At 37.3% G+C, this 16555-nt stretch overlaps 1 protein-coding gene across 2 annotated transcripts in view; it reads left to right on the top strand.

Annotated features, from left to right (window-relative positions):
• The window catches only part of nbas (NBAS subunit of NRZ tethering complex), a 187830-nt gene that overhangs the window by 12296 nt on the left and 158979 nt on the right, over positions 1-16555 (top strand). For both annotated transcript variants that reach the window (XM_082147804.1, XM_082147805.1), the window contains 11 exons: positions 269-402; positions 4545-4643; positions 5093-5231; positions 8045-8110; positions 8255-8383; positions 9203-9266; positions 9653-9846; positions 11440-11700; positions 13532-13657; positions 13854-14005; positions 14089-14226. In XM_082147804.1, coding sequence (XP_082003930.1) covers positions 269-402; positions 4545-4643; positions 5093-5231; positions 8045-8110; positions 8255-8383; positions 9203-9266; positions 9653-9846; positions 11440-11700; positions 13532-13657; positions 13854-14005; positions 14089-14226 — 1502 coding nt within the window. The remainder of the gene's footprint in view (positions 1-268; positions 403-4544; positions 4644-5092; positions 5232-8044; positions 8111-8254; positions 8384-9202; positions 9267-9652; positions 9847-11439; positions 11701-13531; positions 13658-13853; positions 14006-14088; positions 14227-16555) is intronic.

Raw genomic sequence — 16555 nt, 5'->3', positions numbered from 1 at the left:
GATTGCACTGCTAGAGAGGTCTCAGTTAGTATATTGCTGGCCCTTTCTTTCTCTGTCTCTCTCTTGCTGGCTCTCATCCTCCCCCGCATTACTCTACACTCTTCCATCTCTCTGTCAGAAACTATTAGTTTAGTCTCACAAGATGCCCTCTCTCTATCAAAGAGTCTCTGAGTGTAATGAACTGTATGACTCCATATATTTTTGTCACTTTCAAACTCTGCTTCCATCTCTATCTTTTTGATGTCTTTCTTTTTGTCTGTCTCTCCAGGCCATGAGCTTCCCTGGAGATTTTAGCTATGCAGCAGCCGGTCTGATGTTCCTGGAATACACGGCCAGTGCCCAGTGGTCAGCGGAGCTGCTGGTCATCACCTACAGCGGGCAGCTCAAGAGTTATCTGGTCAGGTACGTGGAGAGCAAGGTTGCCATTTTATGCGAAGACAAAACGATTGATTGAAAAATATTTTGTAGAGTGAAATAAAATAATGCAAAGCAAACAAAAAATGTAAAAAAAAATATAATAATAAATAATTTTATTTATTTATTTATTTATTTATTATTTATTTATTTATTAAATAACCATTAATCTTGTTTTAACCACTATTTTTTTTTTTCATAATTTACACAACATTATGTAAATTAATTATAATTTAATGTAAATTATATATGAAAATAATAGTAGTTAAATATAGGGCTGTAACAATATATCGTGTCACAATATATTGCAATGCAAAAATGCAACATTATGTATCGTGGATGGATAGTGACAGTCTGTATTGTGCATAGTTCACCCAAAATGAATGAATTTCTGTGTAAGAAAATAAATTAAGTTTACTGAGTTTAAGTGTCAGTACTACATTAAACTACTATATATAATATTGAATATAATATATAATAATGCAATGGGGGAATATTTTTGTCTTATGTTAGCAGTAAAAAGTCATTTTTTATTATATCTTTTATATTTTATATGTATCTAGTCAGTAAGCATATTCGTCTAAAATAATTCTGTATTTTAAGCTTCAGAATCATGAATATTTTTATTCTGGTGTCTCTATTGTCCTGTGCATTGGGTTACCAGCACCAGCACCAAGTCCAAGCCTATTCATTTACAGCCACAATGTAATACCAAATTTAGCATTTTAATCAAGTCCATTTTTTGTTAACCTTTTTACCATATGTCTTGGAGTTCAGTATCATGATATGTATCGAATTGTAACATGAGAGTATCATTACACCCCTATTAAATAAAGGGAAATTAAATCAAAATCTATATTAAATGTTGGTGGAGAGTAAACTGTTCATGCAACTATAGAGCTTTCATAACATAGAAAATTATATGATAAAATAGCCAAGACAGTCAGAAAAGTGAATTAAAGGTCCATTGTTTTTAATGGGTTTTTGCTGAGAAAGCATAAGCCTAAAGGTCCTTGCACATTGAGTCCGAAATTTTCGTATTTGGCCGCCCTAGACTCCAGCGTGTTACCAGTCTCAATCCAATCAGCATAACTATTCAAACGCGTATATGCTAATCCAATCAGCCTGACTAGATTGCCCATACATTAACATTATCATAGAGACAAAAGCACAGCTGTACATTGAGCTTAATGGTCAGGAAATGCATAAAGACAAAGGGTGAGGGTGAGAGTCGTCTCAGCATTTAGAGAACAGGACTGGCAGGGATCTCTTGATATAATCATCATAACTGAATCTTAAAATGCTAATTTCAATGTACTCAACTTTTACTGTTGCAACCTAAATTAAACATTTAATAAATTTGTAATACAACAATCTGAATTGTCAAAACACCATTCAAAAAGCTTGCTACGGATGCGAAAAACGCAGAAAATCGAACCCGATCCGAATTGTATTTTGACGGACAAAAGTTTCGGAGGCAGTGTGTAAGCGTGATTGACATAACATGAGGTCATATTTATTTTTTTAACGTGCGAAAATATCGAACGTGAATTTCGGACTTAGTGTGCAAGGGCCTTAACCCTTAGAAAACAGTCTCATGAAGACAAAAAAATCTGCCTAGGCTAGAATCTGATTTGCTGGGTTTATGCAGTTTTGTTTATCCTGGTATTTCAATTGTAAAGTTGCAATGGGTGACTTTGTGCCAATTGTCAAGAGTTTGGGAGGATAATGGAGGATAAGAAAGCACTAATCCTCAATGTGTTTAAAGAGTGTTATGGGATGTTAGATAGTAAGAATATTTGTGTTGTAATACATGGATCAAACATTGAAAGATTTTGGAACAAGACCACTAGAGAAGATTCTGATGATTCAGATGCTTGCAGATCCTCACTAACATAATTCTCTTTGACTCTTCCAGGGCCAGATATTCTGCAGCTAAACCCAAAAGTCTGCGTCTTGTTTATCTCTGTACTGAGGGGGAGGCTTAGCCTTGAGTATTAATAAAATTGCCTGCAGTTTCCAATTTGTAATTCTTTGTTTAATCAGTCAGCTCAAGTTTTTAAAGTTTCCATCGATGAAAAAAAAAATCTGCTTTATTCTCCTCAAAAACTTGGCTGTATGCTTTGAAGCTCTGAAGAAAGCTCTTTCCCGTTCCCTCCCTCATGTTGTTAAATGAAAGTGTTTGAAAACTTCCTCAAAGTTAAGCAGTTGCAAAGTCATTTAGAAATGTTGGACTAACGTTGGACTAAATGGTTCTTTTAAGAGCATTTTTGTCACAAAGCTTCTTGAGAAACTAAATTCGCTCTAAGAAATCACAAAACTCACTCAAATTACTTAAGTTTATTTGCACTTCACTCTCTGAAACCATTGAAACATGCAAACTTCAATGGCCATTCTTATCAGGACAGCTAAGCAACACATCCTACTTTAAATTTTTCAGCTAAATGAACTCTGTTAATTTAATATTAAGTGGAAAATATTTCAATATTTCTTCCTGACACATGTAAAATATCTTGCTCTGCTAACATTTTCACTGGTCCCAAAAATATTGGCAAGTAACTATTTAGATGTGATTTTTTTTTTTTTTTTTTTTTGTGGTTGAAGGTTTAACATGAAATGGTAAAATATTCCTTGTTTGTTTTGACCAATGAAAATGTTTGCAGAACAAGGAAGAATCAGAACAATTAGCCTGACCGGGCAATCAAAAACCTGTTTCCGGACTGGGAGGCGGGCGTGTTAACAAGGACGCTGAAGACCGCAGCCTCAAGCATCTGTCACTAGTGCATCTCTTGAGGCCAGGGGGGTGAGGTTTTACTCGCACAGCTCTTACTAGCTGGCCTACGTTACACTCATCCCCCTAAACCTCATTCCCAACCGGGTCACTGCACCAATGTAACCTCTCCGGTTCTACTCGCACCACTACGAGCGGGATGGACGCTAAAGACCGCAGCCTCTAGTGTCCATCACTAAAAGGGCTGGGTATCGAGTTTGATACTTTTTAGGCACTGACCAAATTGCCTCGATACCACTGAGTATCAAAAAATCTCGTCATTTGGTACCAAATTTCGATACCTAAAGGGTTAATCTCGTCAACGTCAGTGAGCCAATAAGCACGCAGCATGATTGGCTGGGGTGAGGCATTAAGGAAAAACACTAGTTTACGCCCGTTCCGCCCAGAGATGTGACTTACACGTGAGGCTGTAGTGTGTAAGTGTCCCAACCCCCATAGATCTAAAAGATGTGGCTACATTTCACCAGGCTTGATCCCAACAGCGCACAATGCAATATTTGCTGCAAGATAATCGCTGCAAAGACCGGCAACACAACAAATCTGATGAAGCACTTGACAGTGCACGGAATAAACTTATGAGCAGAAAGTTGCTCCGTCTCCGACTGCTGGAAGAACTGGAGCGCGTCACAATTGAACCGGAACTCGGTGAATAGGCAACTTGCCCCACAGACATGAGAAACGGGCATTTAGAAAACTTGAAATGTGTGTTTTTGATTGGAATTGGTTCATTTAAAAGTAAATGCATTGATCATGTAATCCAAATGAAAGGTGCATTTCTCTCTACAGGCCCGGGTGCGTTCACTATACTGCAGAGATGAGTCAGCAACTTCATCTTTGCAGCCAACACTGACTCAGAAAACACTAGTTTATTAATAAACAATTAAAATGTCTCCTTGCTATTTTTTCCGGACACATTCATAACCATTAGGCTACTTTTGCCAGTGCTTTGCGGCAAGTTTTACGCGTTCGCTTGAGCGTGAGGCATATATTCTGCCTCCCAGTGGCCTATATGAGTCTTTGAGTCTGTAAACAAACTGAAAAAATAAAACCATATTTTATTTGAGGTAATATGTAATGTAATCTTGTTAAAACGGCTTGCATAAAATTGGTATCGGAAAAAGAATCGTTCAGGAACCAGTGTCGGATACCTAGCCCTAGCATCTCTTGAGTCCAGGGGAGTGAGGTTTTACTCGCACAGCTCTTACTCTTAAATTAGACTTGCTTCTAATTGATTATTCTCTTTAACGATGTCTTGAAACCACAGGGTTTTATTAATATGGCCTGATAAAGACTATTATAATGTTGATGCATTGATTTCTTGTTCCTGTTTTACTCTCAGTGTTGGAACCAATCAGGGATTTCAAGAGAATCACACCTTCAGTTTCTCTGGCCACTATTCCAATGGCATTACCACTGCAATATATCATCCTGGCCACAGGTGAGACCCCCATCTCGAAGCTGTTTTTGTTGTGTGTGACTGTCACAGGGGTGTTTTTCTCTAAGAGTGAACACAAAATCAGCTGGCATAACTCAACCTTTGGATCACACTTGTGATTTGTATTATTCCCACTATACATGTTTGAAATGAATGTTTGAATTCACTTTGGCTTGTGTTTTAGGCAGTGCTTATTGGTTTTTTAAGAAAAAAATAGTGAGGACATTAGCTGCCACATGGGGGCAGTCTTTATATATTGTATAGAGGGGTGTGTGTGCATTTATTTGTATGTGCTGCTGTTCACATGTGTCTAGGTCAGATTAGATCCCGTTCCTGTTTCATCAGCCCCTCATGGACCACTTTGGCCTCATAAGAGGGTTGATGTGCTCTGTGTGTAATGTGTGTGTGCTTTCCTCTGACTAATGCTGCTGGTGTGTTTGTCTGTTTGTCAGGTTGCTGTTGGTGGGAGGGTGTGAGTCTGGAGACATTGGTGTGTCCAGGGCGAGCCGTTGCGGGATCACAGCATGGAGGGTGTTGTCAGGGTCGCCTCACTATAAACAGGTCACCAGTTATGAGGATGACATTACTGCGGTGAGTAGGCCTTTCACGATTATGAAATTTGCCTGATGATTAATTGTCAAAAAAATAATTGCGGTTATGCCGATTAATTGTATGTTTTAGGGCTTTGTCATACTTTTTTTTTTTTTTTTTTGTGCTTCATTCATTAAATAATTGTGATGAATTTAATCCTTTGTAAGTTATAATTTTGCAGTGTAAGATTACAGTTAACACCTTTAAATATTAAATAAATGTATTCAATAGCTATGACAATTTTTAATTAAACGTAGTGAGTGTATAAATCAGCAGCAAAAAGCAATTCTTGAAAAAATCTGCACAATAATTTTATAAAATCTAAACATGTTAAAAAAAACTAATTAATATTAGTACTCTTATCAAATTCATTCAGGTATTCATACATTTAACAATTTTATATTTATATATTAATGTAAAGAATTCAGAAGTGTATATAATTATATACACTGCACTACACACAAATAATATACAATTAAATTATGCTTATTTTAAATGTATTGTGCAGCTTTTTAATGGGGCAACAAGATGTGATAGATATGATAAAAAATATCTAGGTTTTTAATAATCTTTCAGTACGCAAAACCATGATAATATGAAACGCTTCAAAACAGAGCGGCACAAAGTGCGTATGCGCATCGCGGGTGCAGAATGATGTGCTTAAAGCAACATGGAGTCACTTTTAAAAGTTCACGACACAAAGCGAAGAAATGTCGAGCGCACAAATCCTAGTGTATATCTATCTAACAGTTTATTGATCATTTGTTTCTTTAAAGATTTAAATTCCAGTTATTGTGCGTTTGATGCCAATTCATAGTCCTTGTGAAGTGTGTGTGATCTAACAGGCACACACGGTAGCGAGTCGTTTAAAAACAGTAATAAACTCCTGCAAAATGAAGTCATTTTATGCAAATCCACAGCCCTTTTATCTACAGATCAAGCATTATAATTTGAATGTATCAACCGGACGAGGCGCGCACGCGCTGTTTGAATACTAAATTGAGAATGATTGACAGCCACAGAGGAGGGAAGACGAGTTTCTGTGAACTTTAATTTAATGCTGTAAATAGACTTCTGTCCCTCACATTAAGCTATGGAATGGCTTCAGATGACTTTGAATATATTGCTGGAAATCTTAATTTGTGCTTGTCTATTTATTTTGGTCCATGACCCGCCCTTGTGCCGTAGGCCTATAAAAGAGCGATCAGCGGTTATTTAATTATCGCGACAGTGCTAGCCGTCAGTCTTTCCATACTCGTGTCAGGACCAGGAAAAGCATCCATGACATGCACTCTTTCACAAAGAAATAAAAAATAAAATCTGGGCATCTCAGGTCTCTGATCATTGGCTTTGATGTTCTATAGTTTTCCACTGGAGAAACCTGAGTTGCCTGAGTTTCTGAAGAAAATCACTGTCTTGATGTTTCGATGTTGGCTGGTTGACAGGTGCTGGAATGCAGTTAGTAAGGTGTTTTGAGTGATTGTATTGGGTTTTCTTAGGTTAATACTAGGGGAGTAGGTTTTTTGGATTTTTGCTTAAGGTGTTGCATTATTGACTTTGCATCTCAGCAAATCCCTAACTCTAAGTATTTTCAGTGCTTGCTTTTGTATTGAATTTTATAAGAAGGTTACTAACTCTAGTAGTCCTTGCGTTTGTATGGACTGCTCTACCCCTTAAGAAACAAACATATATCAAGGAGTAAAGACACTTCTTCACTGACTGTTGCTCAGAATACACAATCTCACATCTCTTTTTCACAAACCTGAAACCACATGCTCATTTCTGGTTCTCTAAGGCTGTAAAGGTTATAGTGAGCTCTGGAAGCTACATTGTAGGCTTAATAAGAGCTTTAATGCTGAGGCTTATTACATGTCTAATGGTATGACTTCATGCGCATAGTTATGATGAGAAACTTCTAGAATGTTCTGATTGAATTGGTGGAACCTGTATTGATATTCTTCATATTTATTTAATATTCAATGATTTATTTAGCTCTTTGGCTCTTGGCTTGATATAGTGTTATTGAACGTGTGAGAGATCATCATGGTGGGTATTCAGTTTGAAAACTCACCGTAAACACACCGTAAACATGTTGCTGAAAGGTATCAAAAAGACCAAAAAGCATCCTACGAAAAGCAACACTTTAGATTTTAAAAGTATAGTTCACCCAAGAATGAAAATTCTGTCGAAATTGACTCACCCTCATGTTGTTCAAAACCCATAAGACTTTTGGTTAATCGTTTAATCACAAATGAAGTTATTTTTAATAACACCTGAGAGGTGACCCTCCATAGAAAATCCAGATAACCAAAATGTAGAAGATCCCAAAAAAGTCACATAGGCATTTAAAATAAATCCATATGGATCAAGCGGTTTCAACCAAGTCTTGTGAAGAGACACGATTGCTTTATATGATGAACAGAAGTACGTACACAAAAGCTTCCATGTTTACCATATGTTACGCTCCATGTGTGTGTGTTTATATGTGAATAAAAGCCTAAATGAAATCTGTCCACCACATAAGTGATCATATTTATTTTGTTTCTAGCTGGTCCAAGTTGGTGATTTAGATCGTTTGGCCCACTAGCATGTTCCAGAAACCAGTTTGATCAACTTAAGATATAGTAGTATGACCAAGTGGTAGATGGATTGTTACTGGTCCAAGTTTGTCTACCATCTTGGATCAGTTATAAACCAGTTACCAGTTTAACCGTTGGAAATTTTACTCATGTAACAAACAAATATTAGTATGTAAATGCATCCATGATATTCATGAAGGAAGTTATTAATCATCATTTCCTTTTCTTATTTAGTCCCAGAGGCGAGGATTCTTCAGGGTGCCCAGCTTTCGACTGTTCTCCAGGCGTAACAGTGAACAGGTGACTCACATTGGTTTTTGTGTTGCCCTGTCTCTCTGGGCCACTATGACAGCAAATACAATAAAATGCCAGAGCTCAATTTCATTCTGCTAAAAACTCTGAATAAACAGTGCAATGCCTAATTGAACGTGTATGTTTACTCAGGATGGCGTGTTCAGAATGAGTCTGTCTCCTGATAGCACAGTGCTGGCTGTCATCCACTTCTCTGGCAGTCTCAGTCTCTGGAATATTCCATCATTCAAACTGAGAGGCAGCTGGAAACAAGAGGAACAAGTAATAAAATCACTGTGTGCGCGTGTGCTCGATTTCAGAGACTTAAAGCTGAAGTGTATACGATTCTGTGCCACTATTCTAATCAATGGGATTGTGAAAATGTTTTTTTTAAACAGGCTTCTTAAACACTTCGCTTGTTTCTTTAAAGATAATTGGTTAGGCAATCAAATAGTCACACCCCTAAACGCACACCTCTCTCTGCAATTTTCATTTCATGCTGACTTTAAAGATGTGTTACTCAGCAATTTGTTACGTACGGTAGACACCTAGTGGTGTGCATGCAAAAGTGTACTTTAGTGAACACTACTCGCACTATGTAAATTACAAAACGTAATGGAATAGTGCATAAGTATGCAAATTGGGACACACCTAGAGATAAATGTAGTTTTTAGCTAGTTATGTGATTCCAAAATGGCCGCCCCCATGAGGTGACCCTCATGCAGAATAAAACCGCATTCATTTCATGAGTGTACATCATTTTAAAAATAATTTCTTTCAGTTTTTTTTAACATTTCATTGTTTAAAACTTGGGCAAAAAGCTTGGAGAGAAGAAAACATGGAGAAATTATACATTTCAGCTTTAATATCGCTTTCCAGGGCACAGCTAGAAATGAACACACCTTTTAACAATATGTCATAAAATGATTTGTTTGTTCTTGTCTCTGCATGCTTGTGCATCTTTGTTTCTCTTTGTAGCACTTGAAGTTCAAACTTCTGATGTCATGCTGCTACGTTCCTCTGATATACCCACCACTTTGTGTTCAGAATGTGTGTTCTCTCTCCTTTTACCCTCTCTCACTTGCTGTTTCTTTCCTTTAGCTGGGATTTGACGAGATCAACCCAGAATGGAAGACTTCGCTGGAGAAGAGAAAGAAGATAAAAGGTAGCCGGACCCTCAACTATGGACGTGTATCTACTCCTACACTTACCTAGCACTATTAATTATGTAGTGAGTCCAGACAGAAGGGGTGGGAGGGAGAAGAATGCTTTAATAAAACCCTGCGTCTTGTGTCTTTGCGGAGAGGCGTTAAATTCAGACAGTGACATTTTGATTGTGGGTTTAGATCACACGTTTTCATAAAGCTTGTCTTTCTGCTTGTCCTCGGTTTGTGCTTTCTTTTCTGTTTCCTCTTTTGAAAATGATGTTTCTAAATCATATATCACGTTTAGCTGTGGGATGGTGACTTTTAAATGAATGAATGTCTGTGAAATGTTTTATTTATGATATTCAGATGTGGTGTTGTTCTCAACACCTGTCTCTCTCCTCAGATAAAGAGCAATATCAGTCTCTGTTAGATGTGAGCTGGTGGAGTGAGACCGCTTTGATTTTAGCCCGCTGTTCTGGGGCCCTCACTGTGTCTTCTGTGCGGACACTCAAAAACCTTCTCGGGAAGTCCTGCGAGTGGTTTGAGCCCTCACCGCGAGTCACCTCAGCCCATGATGGGGGATTCCTCAGTTTGGAGGTGTGTGTTTCTACATGTAGCAGTTTTTTAACCAGTGTCAAATATTGAATATTCCTGATATATTTGTGATGATTTTGATGGTGGTATAAAATTAAGAAACATTAATCTTTTGTTTTCACTCTAGCAAAGTTTAATTGATTTCAGAAAATTAAAATTATTACTCTCCATTAAAAATGAATTAACTCAACAATTTTCATATATTAGTATGTTTTAGTAATTCATATGATTTAGTAAATGATATATGTATATAAATATTGTCGTTTTATTAGTACATAAAATGAATAAGTATCATTCTCCTATTAATATATGTGAAAAAAACATGCATTATTAATTTTAGATAGTTTTGGATTGTCATCCTGCTTAAGTCCTCTCCCTAATAATACAATATTTAATAATTTTAACATGGATGCATTACATTTGACCAAAAGTGACAGTAAAGAACATTACATTCATTGTTACAATTTCTTTTTATTTCAAATAAATGCTGTTATTTTGAACTTTAAATTCATCAAAGAAACCTGAAAAAAACTCCAGATCAGCAAGATAGAATTATTTCAGAAGGATCATGTGACACTATGCCATAACGGCAATAAATCACATTTTAAAATGTATTTGGAAAGAGATAAAAGTTATTTTAAGTTGTTTTGTTTTGATCAAATAAATGCAGTCTTGGTGTGCAGAAGAAACCACTTTCATAAACATTTTAAAAACTCTTCCTGACTCAAACTTTTGAACTGTAATATATAATATAATATAATTAGGGCTGTCAAAATTAACAAAATAATTAATACAAATATTCAATGCAATTAACGCAGCATCCTTTTTTCAATATTTTTACAATATACAAACATATCAAAAATGTTCTGTGCGATTAATCGAGATTAATTTCAGAACAAATTGCGATTTTATTTAAAAAATTTATCGATTGACACCACATAATATAATATTATATAATATCATTCATCCGTCCTTGCGACAACATGCTTCTCCATCCAGAATGCAGTCTTTCATTCGTAGCCGCTGATGGCAGTAATTACTTTTGTAAAGGAAGTCGTGTTATTCAGACACTCTCTCTCTATCTTCAGGCCATCATCATAAAAGTGCTTTACCGCTCCTCATCCTCTGATAAGGAAAAAACTCATCTCTTCCGTCTCCACCTCATTGTTTTTTGACGCTTTCCACTGATGTAAAGCTCTCACAGCTAGAGAGATGTGAACCTGGAGGCGAGTACAGAGGGATGGGAAAAGGAGAGAGAACATTAGAGAGATGTCGGGTTTTATTCTGGCTGTATGTTCGGTTGACGGTTTCCTCACTCCATAGGGAAATGCAGCACCCAGCTGCAGTGTCGACTGTGTGAAGTTTGTTTGATAGATTTTGCAGTGAGTGAGAACGAGAGAAACAAACAGGTAGTGCCAGGGAAATGTGTTTGTGTCCTGAAGAAACAGGGTTTGTTAGACTTCCAAGTCAATAATCAAAATCATCTCATTTGGTTTTTTCTCAAATAATTGAAGGATTGTTCCGGGAAACTTTCTTTAAGGTTTTGTTGTCCTTGGGTCAGCCAACCAAAATCTTTTGATCCCTTTGTCCTCTCAGTGTGAGGTAAAGCTGGCCCATAAGCGTTCTCGTCTGGAGAGCAGCGTGACGGGTGAAGAGGACGATGGAGAGGATGACTCCGACTCGGATGAAGAGACCTCGGCGAAGGCACGTTATTTTGGATATGTGAAGCAGGGCTTGTACTACGTGACTGAGATGGAACGTTTCGCCCCTCCCAGAAAACGAGCGCGCACCGTCATCAAGAACTACCGCCTGGTCAGCCTGAGGTCCACCACGCCAGAGGAGCTCTACCAGAGGAAGGTGGGTTACTATAACAACCTGACGGAGTGGAACCGCCCACTTGTCCAAACTTAAAGGGGTGGTTGATTATGATTTCACTTTTCTAACTTTAGTTAGTGTGTAATGTTGCTGTTTGAGCGTAAACAACATCTGCAAAGTTACAATGCTCAAAGTTCAAAGCAAAAGGAGATATTTGCTTTTTAAGGACTACAACAAACAGCTGGTAGAGACTACACGACATACCTCCCGGGTTGGTGATATCACCAACCCTAGAATTTACATAAACCCCGCCCCCTGAACACGGTTTATAGATTATCAAGGCAGAATATGCTAATCAATGACTAGAAGAAAACTACACATACATAAATTCATCAACTAACCATTCAGACACGTCCTGTTGCTTCTTCATTTTGTCACTTCTTCTTGAGTCTCTCCATCATTGTCTGAATCCGGTTTGAACATAAAAGGCAAAAAGTTTTGCAAATTTTCAATCATGTCTGTGAGTGCAAGCTGCTGAAGCTCCGCCCCCTGTGCTGGGAGCAGCAACTCATTTGCATTTAAAGGAACAGACACAAAATGGTGTGTTTTTGCTCACCCTCAAAAATGTACAACTTTGACATGCTATATAAAAATATCTGTGGGGTATTTTGAGCTAAAACTTCACAGACACACTCTGGGGACATCAGAGACTTATTTTACATCTTGTGAAAAGGGCATTATACCACCCCTTTAAAATGTAAGGGATAGTCATTATAATGACAGAATGACTGTAGAATTGCTCTGCTTATCATAAAGAACTCTCCAAATAAATAAACATCTGGACATTAACTATTGATTGTGAATTATATTATAATCTTACCTGTATTTCATCTTTAAGCTTCCCCTATGAAAAAAACGTCCAAAATGTATGAAACAAGATGAGTACTGCAACAATATTAGTGTAGTCTTGTTTTGGGTTCAAGGCTGTGTACTTATCGGCTTTAATCATAGACTGTAAAAAAAAAAAAAAAATATGTACGTAGTGTCCGTGACGTCACCCGTAGGTTTCTGAAGAGCATTTTTGAAGCCCAAAGTGGGCGGAGCAGACCGTCGCCATCTTGGCAGCGTGTCACCGCGTGTCCGCGCTGAGGTGACGTGACGGCTAACAGACAAACGGCTAGAAGTGACAGCGGCGGCAATCCACCTGTCACTCAAGTGGCCACGCCCTTCATTATGCAGGACTTAAAAGGCTTAATAGAATTTAAACAGATGAGGTATTAAAAAATATTCACCCCCTCACAGTTGTCATAAAGGGCAAAATTAGCTATATAGATCAAAACCACTTTTTGTACCAGGCTGTAAACTTATTTTTTTCTGCTGTAAAGTTGGGCATTTTAAAATGGGGGGGCATATGTTTTTTTGCCATTAAAATAGGCATATAAGTTAATAAATATAAGGGTTTTCTCAGGAATAAAAATTCACGTTACGTAACCGAGTGGTCTAGTAAGATTATGTAGACCTTGAAGATTACCTAGCAACATCAGCACAAGCTCATTAATATTTATGAGCACAGCATTTTGCATATAGTGACATCTCAACGCTCCCATCTTCAGCCTCTTGCTTTTAAAACTCAGTCCTTGCTTACACTCAGAAGAAGGAACTGTGGAATAAAAGCGAGAGAAAGATGAATGTGAATTGGGTGAAATAAAATATGCCAACCTCAAAGTTACAACAGCATTTTGTGAGATACCTCAGATCCTTATAGATTTACTTTGTTGCTGTAATATTAACAGGCAATAACAGTTTTGTGAGTCTTAGACGGACCATTAATAAGACGTAGAGGTTTATCTGGTGGGTGTATTTGTGTTCACAGATTGATAATGAGGAGTATGGAGAGGCTCTCTCTCTGGCTCAAGCATATGGTCTGGATTCAGATCTCGTCTATCAGAGACAGTGGAGAAAATCGACCGTCAGCATCGCTTCCATTCAGGACTACTTGGTAGGAGTCATTCTGTAACCACAACATTTGTAACACTGAAACAACCCATGAAACACTTGTTTTCCACTGAGAATGACCCAAAAAAACAAAGCACTGTGGTTGTTGAAAATTTGAACAATTGACTAAACTGAACATTTCTGACTAAAATTGGTGTTTAGTGTAAGTAGGTCTTAAGTATTTATTTTTCTCCCCACAGAGTAAGATAAAGAAAAGATCATGGGTGTTGCATGAGTGTGTGGAGAGGGTTCCGGAGAATGTGGATGCAGCCAAAGAGCTCCTGAAGTACGGCCTGAAAGGAACTGACCTTGAAGCATTGATCGCCATCGGGCATGGAGAAGACCGGGGCAGGTGTGTGTGATTCACTCACACAGATCTACAGATTTGCAGATCTCCTCTTTGGCTGTTTGTTAACCAGGATGTGTCTTGCGTAGATTCATCTTGCCAGGTGATTTGGACTTGGACGATGTTTCATATGAAGACATCTTGTCCATGGAGGAAGAGATGGAGCAAAGAAAAGAGAGAGAAGCCAAGAAGAGACAGGAGCTCCTCAAGAAAGTGGAATTTAGCAAGTAGGCACACACACACACACACACACACACACACACACACACACACACACACACACACACACACACACACAAAAACTCAGTTTCGCTATCTTTGTGGGGACTCTCTAGCCTGGTTAAAACCAGACCGTTCTCAGTATTAACTGAGTTATGGTCTGGCAAAGCTTCATTAATAACTCATTTCCAAAGGGGCACAATTGGATAGACCTAAAACCAATCAGAGCGATCGTCATCGTGTAAAGCCATATGCTGCGTCCCAATTCGCCTAAGTTACACTACGCCATAAAAGTATGTACTCTTTTTGTGAAGAAAAGGTATTTACTTTTGAAGGTGTAGCAAAAAAGTAGGCAAGCTTTGGGACATACTACTTCGTCATCTTTATTAGACGGATCTGTCGCGTGCGTCCTGTCACGTAAACTGCCCTGTCAATCATCTTGTCACAGTTAAAATCCTCTATTAAATATAATTTAATTTCCTACCATTTCGGAGAGAAATGTAGCAGCACGTTCATCTGCCAGTGGGTCTTTCATGGAGACTGTCCTCATGTGTTTGCAATTTGAATATAATAATGCATTTAAAAGTTGATGCGCTTCACCAACGGACGTCGCTCAAAGGCCTCTGGGCGCAATTGGATAGACCTAAAACCAATCAGAGCGATCGTCATCGTGTAAAGCCCGCCTCAACGTTTCTGATTGGTGCCGCGATTTCGACGGATTAGAAATGGGCTTGAATGAGCTCTTTGCCAGACTACTTGCAGAGCAAATCTAAATTTGCTGGAAGTTTGTCTGGGTTTTCCCTGGCTAGGGACTCTCCATAGACGTAATGGTTTTTATACTGTACAAACTGTATATTCTATTACCTTACACTAACCCTACCCCTAAACCTACCCATCATCACACACAACTTTCTGAATTTTTATATTTAGTTTACAATTTATTTTTATTAATCAATTTTCCTAATGGGGACTGCTGGCTAGTCCCCACAGAGTAGGTGACCTCAGGTTTTACTGTCCTTGTAATTGAATATAAACACACACACACACACACACACACACACACACACACACACACACACACACACACACACACACACACACACACACACACACACACACACACACACACACACACACACACACACACACACACACACACATACACGTCTATATTACTAACAGGGGACTATCGCTCTACACTGGCCAAGAGGGGACTAGTGTTTCTGGTCATTTTGAAGAAACAAAAATGACATACAAAATTTTCTTTTAAGCTCTTTTTTCATAATATAACTTCAAATATGCATTTTTTTATTTTTAAAAAAACATGCCAAGTGGGGACCTGAAACTCTGAACGATCTCTATCTATACTAGTGGGGACTTGATAGCCTGCAATGGAGCTGTGTGTGTGTGAACAGTGAAGTGAACTGGCAGTGAAGTCTGCCTTCATTATGTAACTATATATATATATATATACATATATATATATATATGTGTATATATATATATATATATATATATATATATATATATATATATATATATATGTGTGTGTATATATATATATATATATATATATATATATATATACATACATATATATATATATATATATATATATATATATATATATATATATATATATATATATACATATATACATATATATATATATATATATATATATATATATATATATATATATACTGTATATATAACCCATCAGTTATCAAAAATTTTAAAATATGATTTTTTTTTGGAAAGACCATTTAAATCTACAACGGGGTAAAAAATACTGACGGCCCGACGGCAACAGTTCAAAAGCAGAGGCGAGAATATCCTCTTATCATTCATAATATTATTTTTCTTATTTAACGCTCTCTCTTCATAGATACTTTCTATGCTTGGTTATGCAGTCCCTAACAATTTATTGTTACTACTTTTCTTAATAATTTCGTCTGTACCTCAGTAGCAGTTCCATACCAATAAATAATACAGAATATTATTTGATATTTTTCATTTTCTTTCATTTTCACACTTTCAATGAAAGCACTATAAAACATCAGAAGCGTTATGTTGTGGACATTACAGCAAAGTTATTGCTTTAAGAAATTCATTCTCTGTTGTGGCCTATTAATTAAAACATAATTTCTACTCTAATAAAATCAATAGACATGCCATTTTTTTTCTGTTTCCTTTTTTTTTTCTAGGATGTTGATGTACAGAGAAAGTCAGTGTTTGAATTATTGCTCAATTTAAATGCAACCAAACATATGTCGTTCGTTACCATCCAACAGTGGACCTTTCTTGAAGATCTAATTCAAAACTTTTGAGGTGACT

Source organism: Leuciscus leuciscus, assembly GCF_965113295.1.
Source record: "Leuciscus leuciscus genome assembly, chromosome: 19".
Classification (NCBI taxonomy): Eukaryota; Metazoa; Chordata; class Actinopteri; order Cypriniformes; family Leuciscidae; genus Leuciscus; species Leuciscus leuciscus.
The sequence above is the reverse complement of the archived record's forward strand: the minus strand, read 5'-3'. Positions and strand labels throughout refer to the sequence as shown.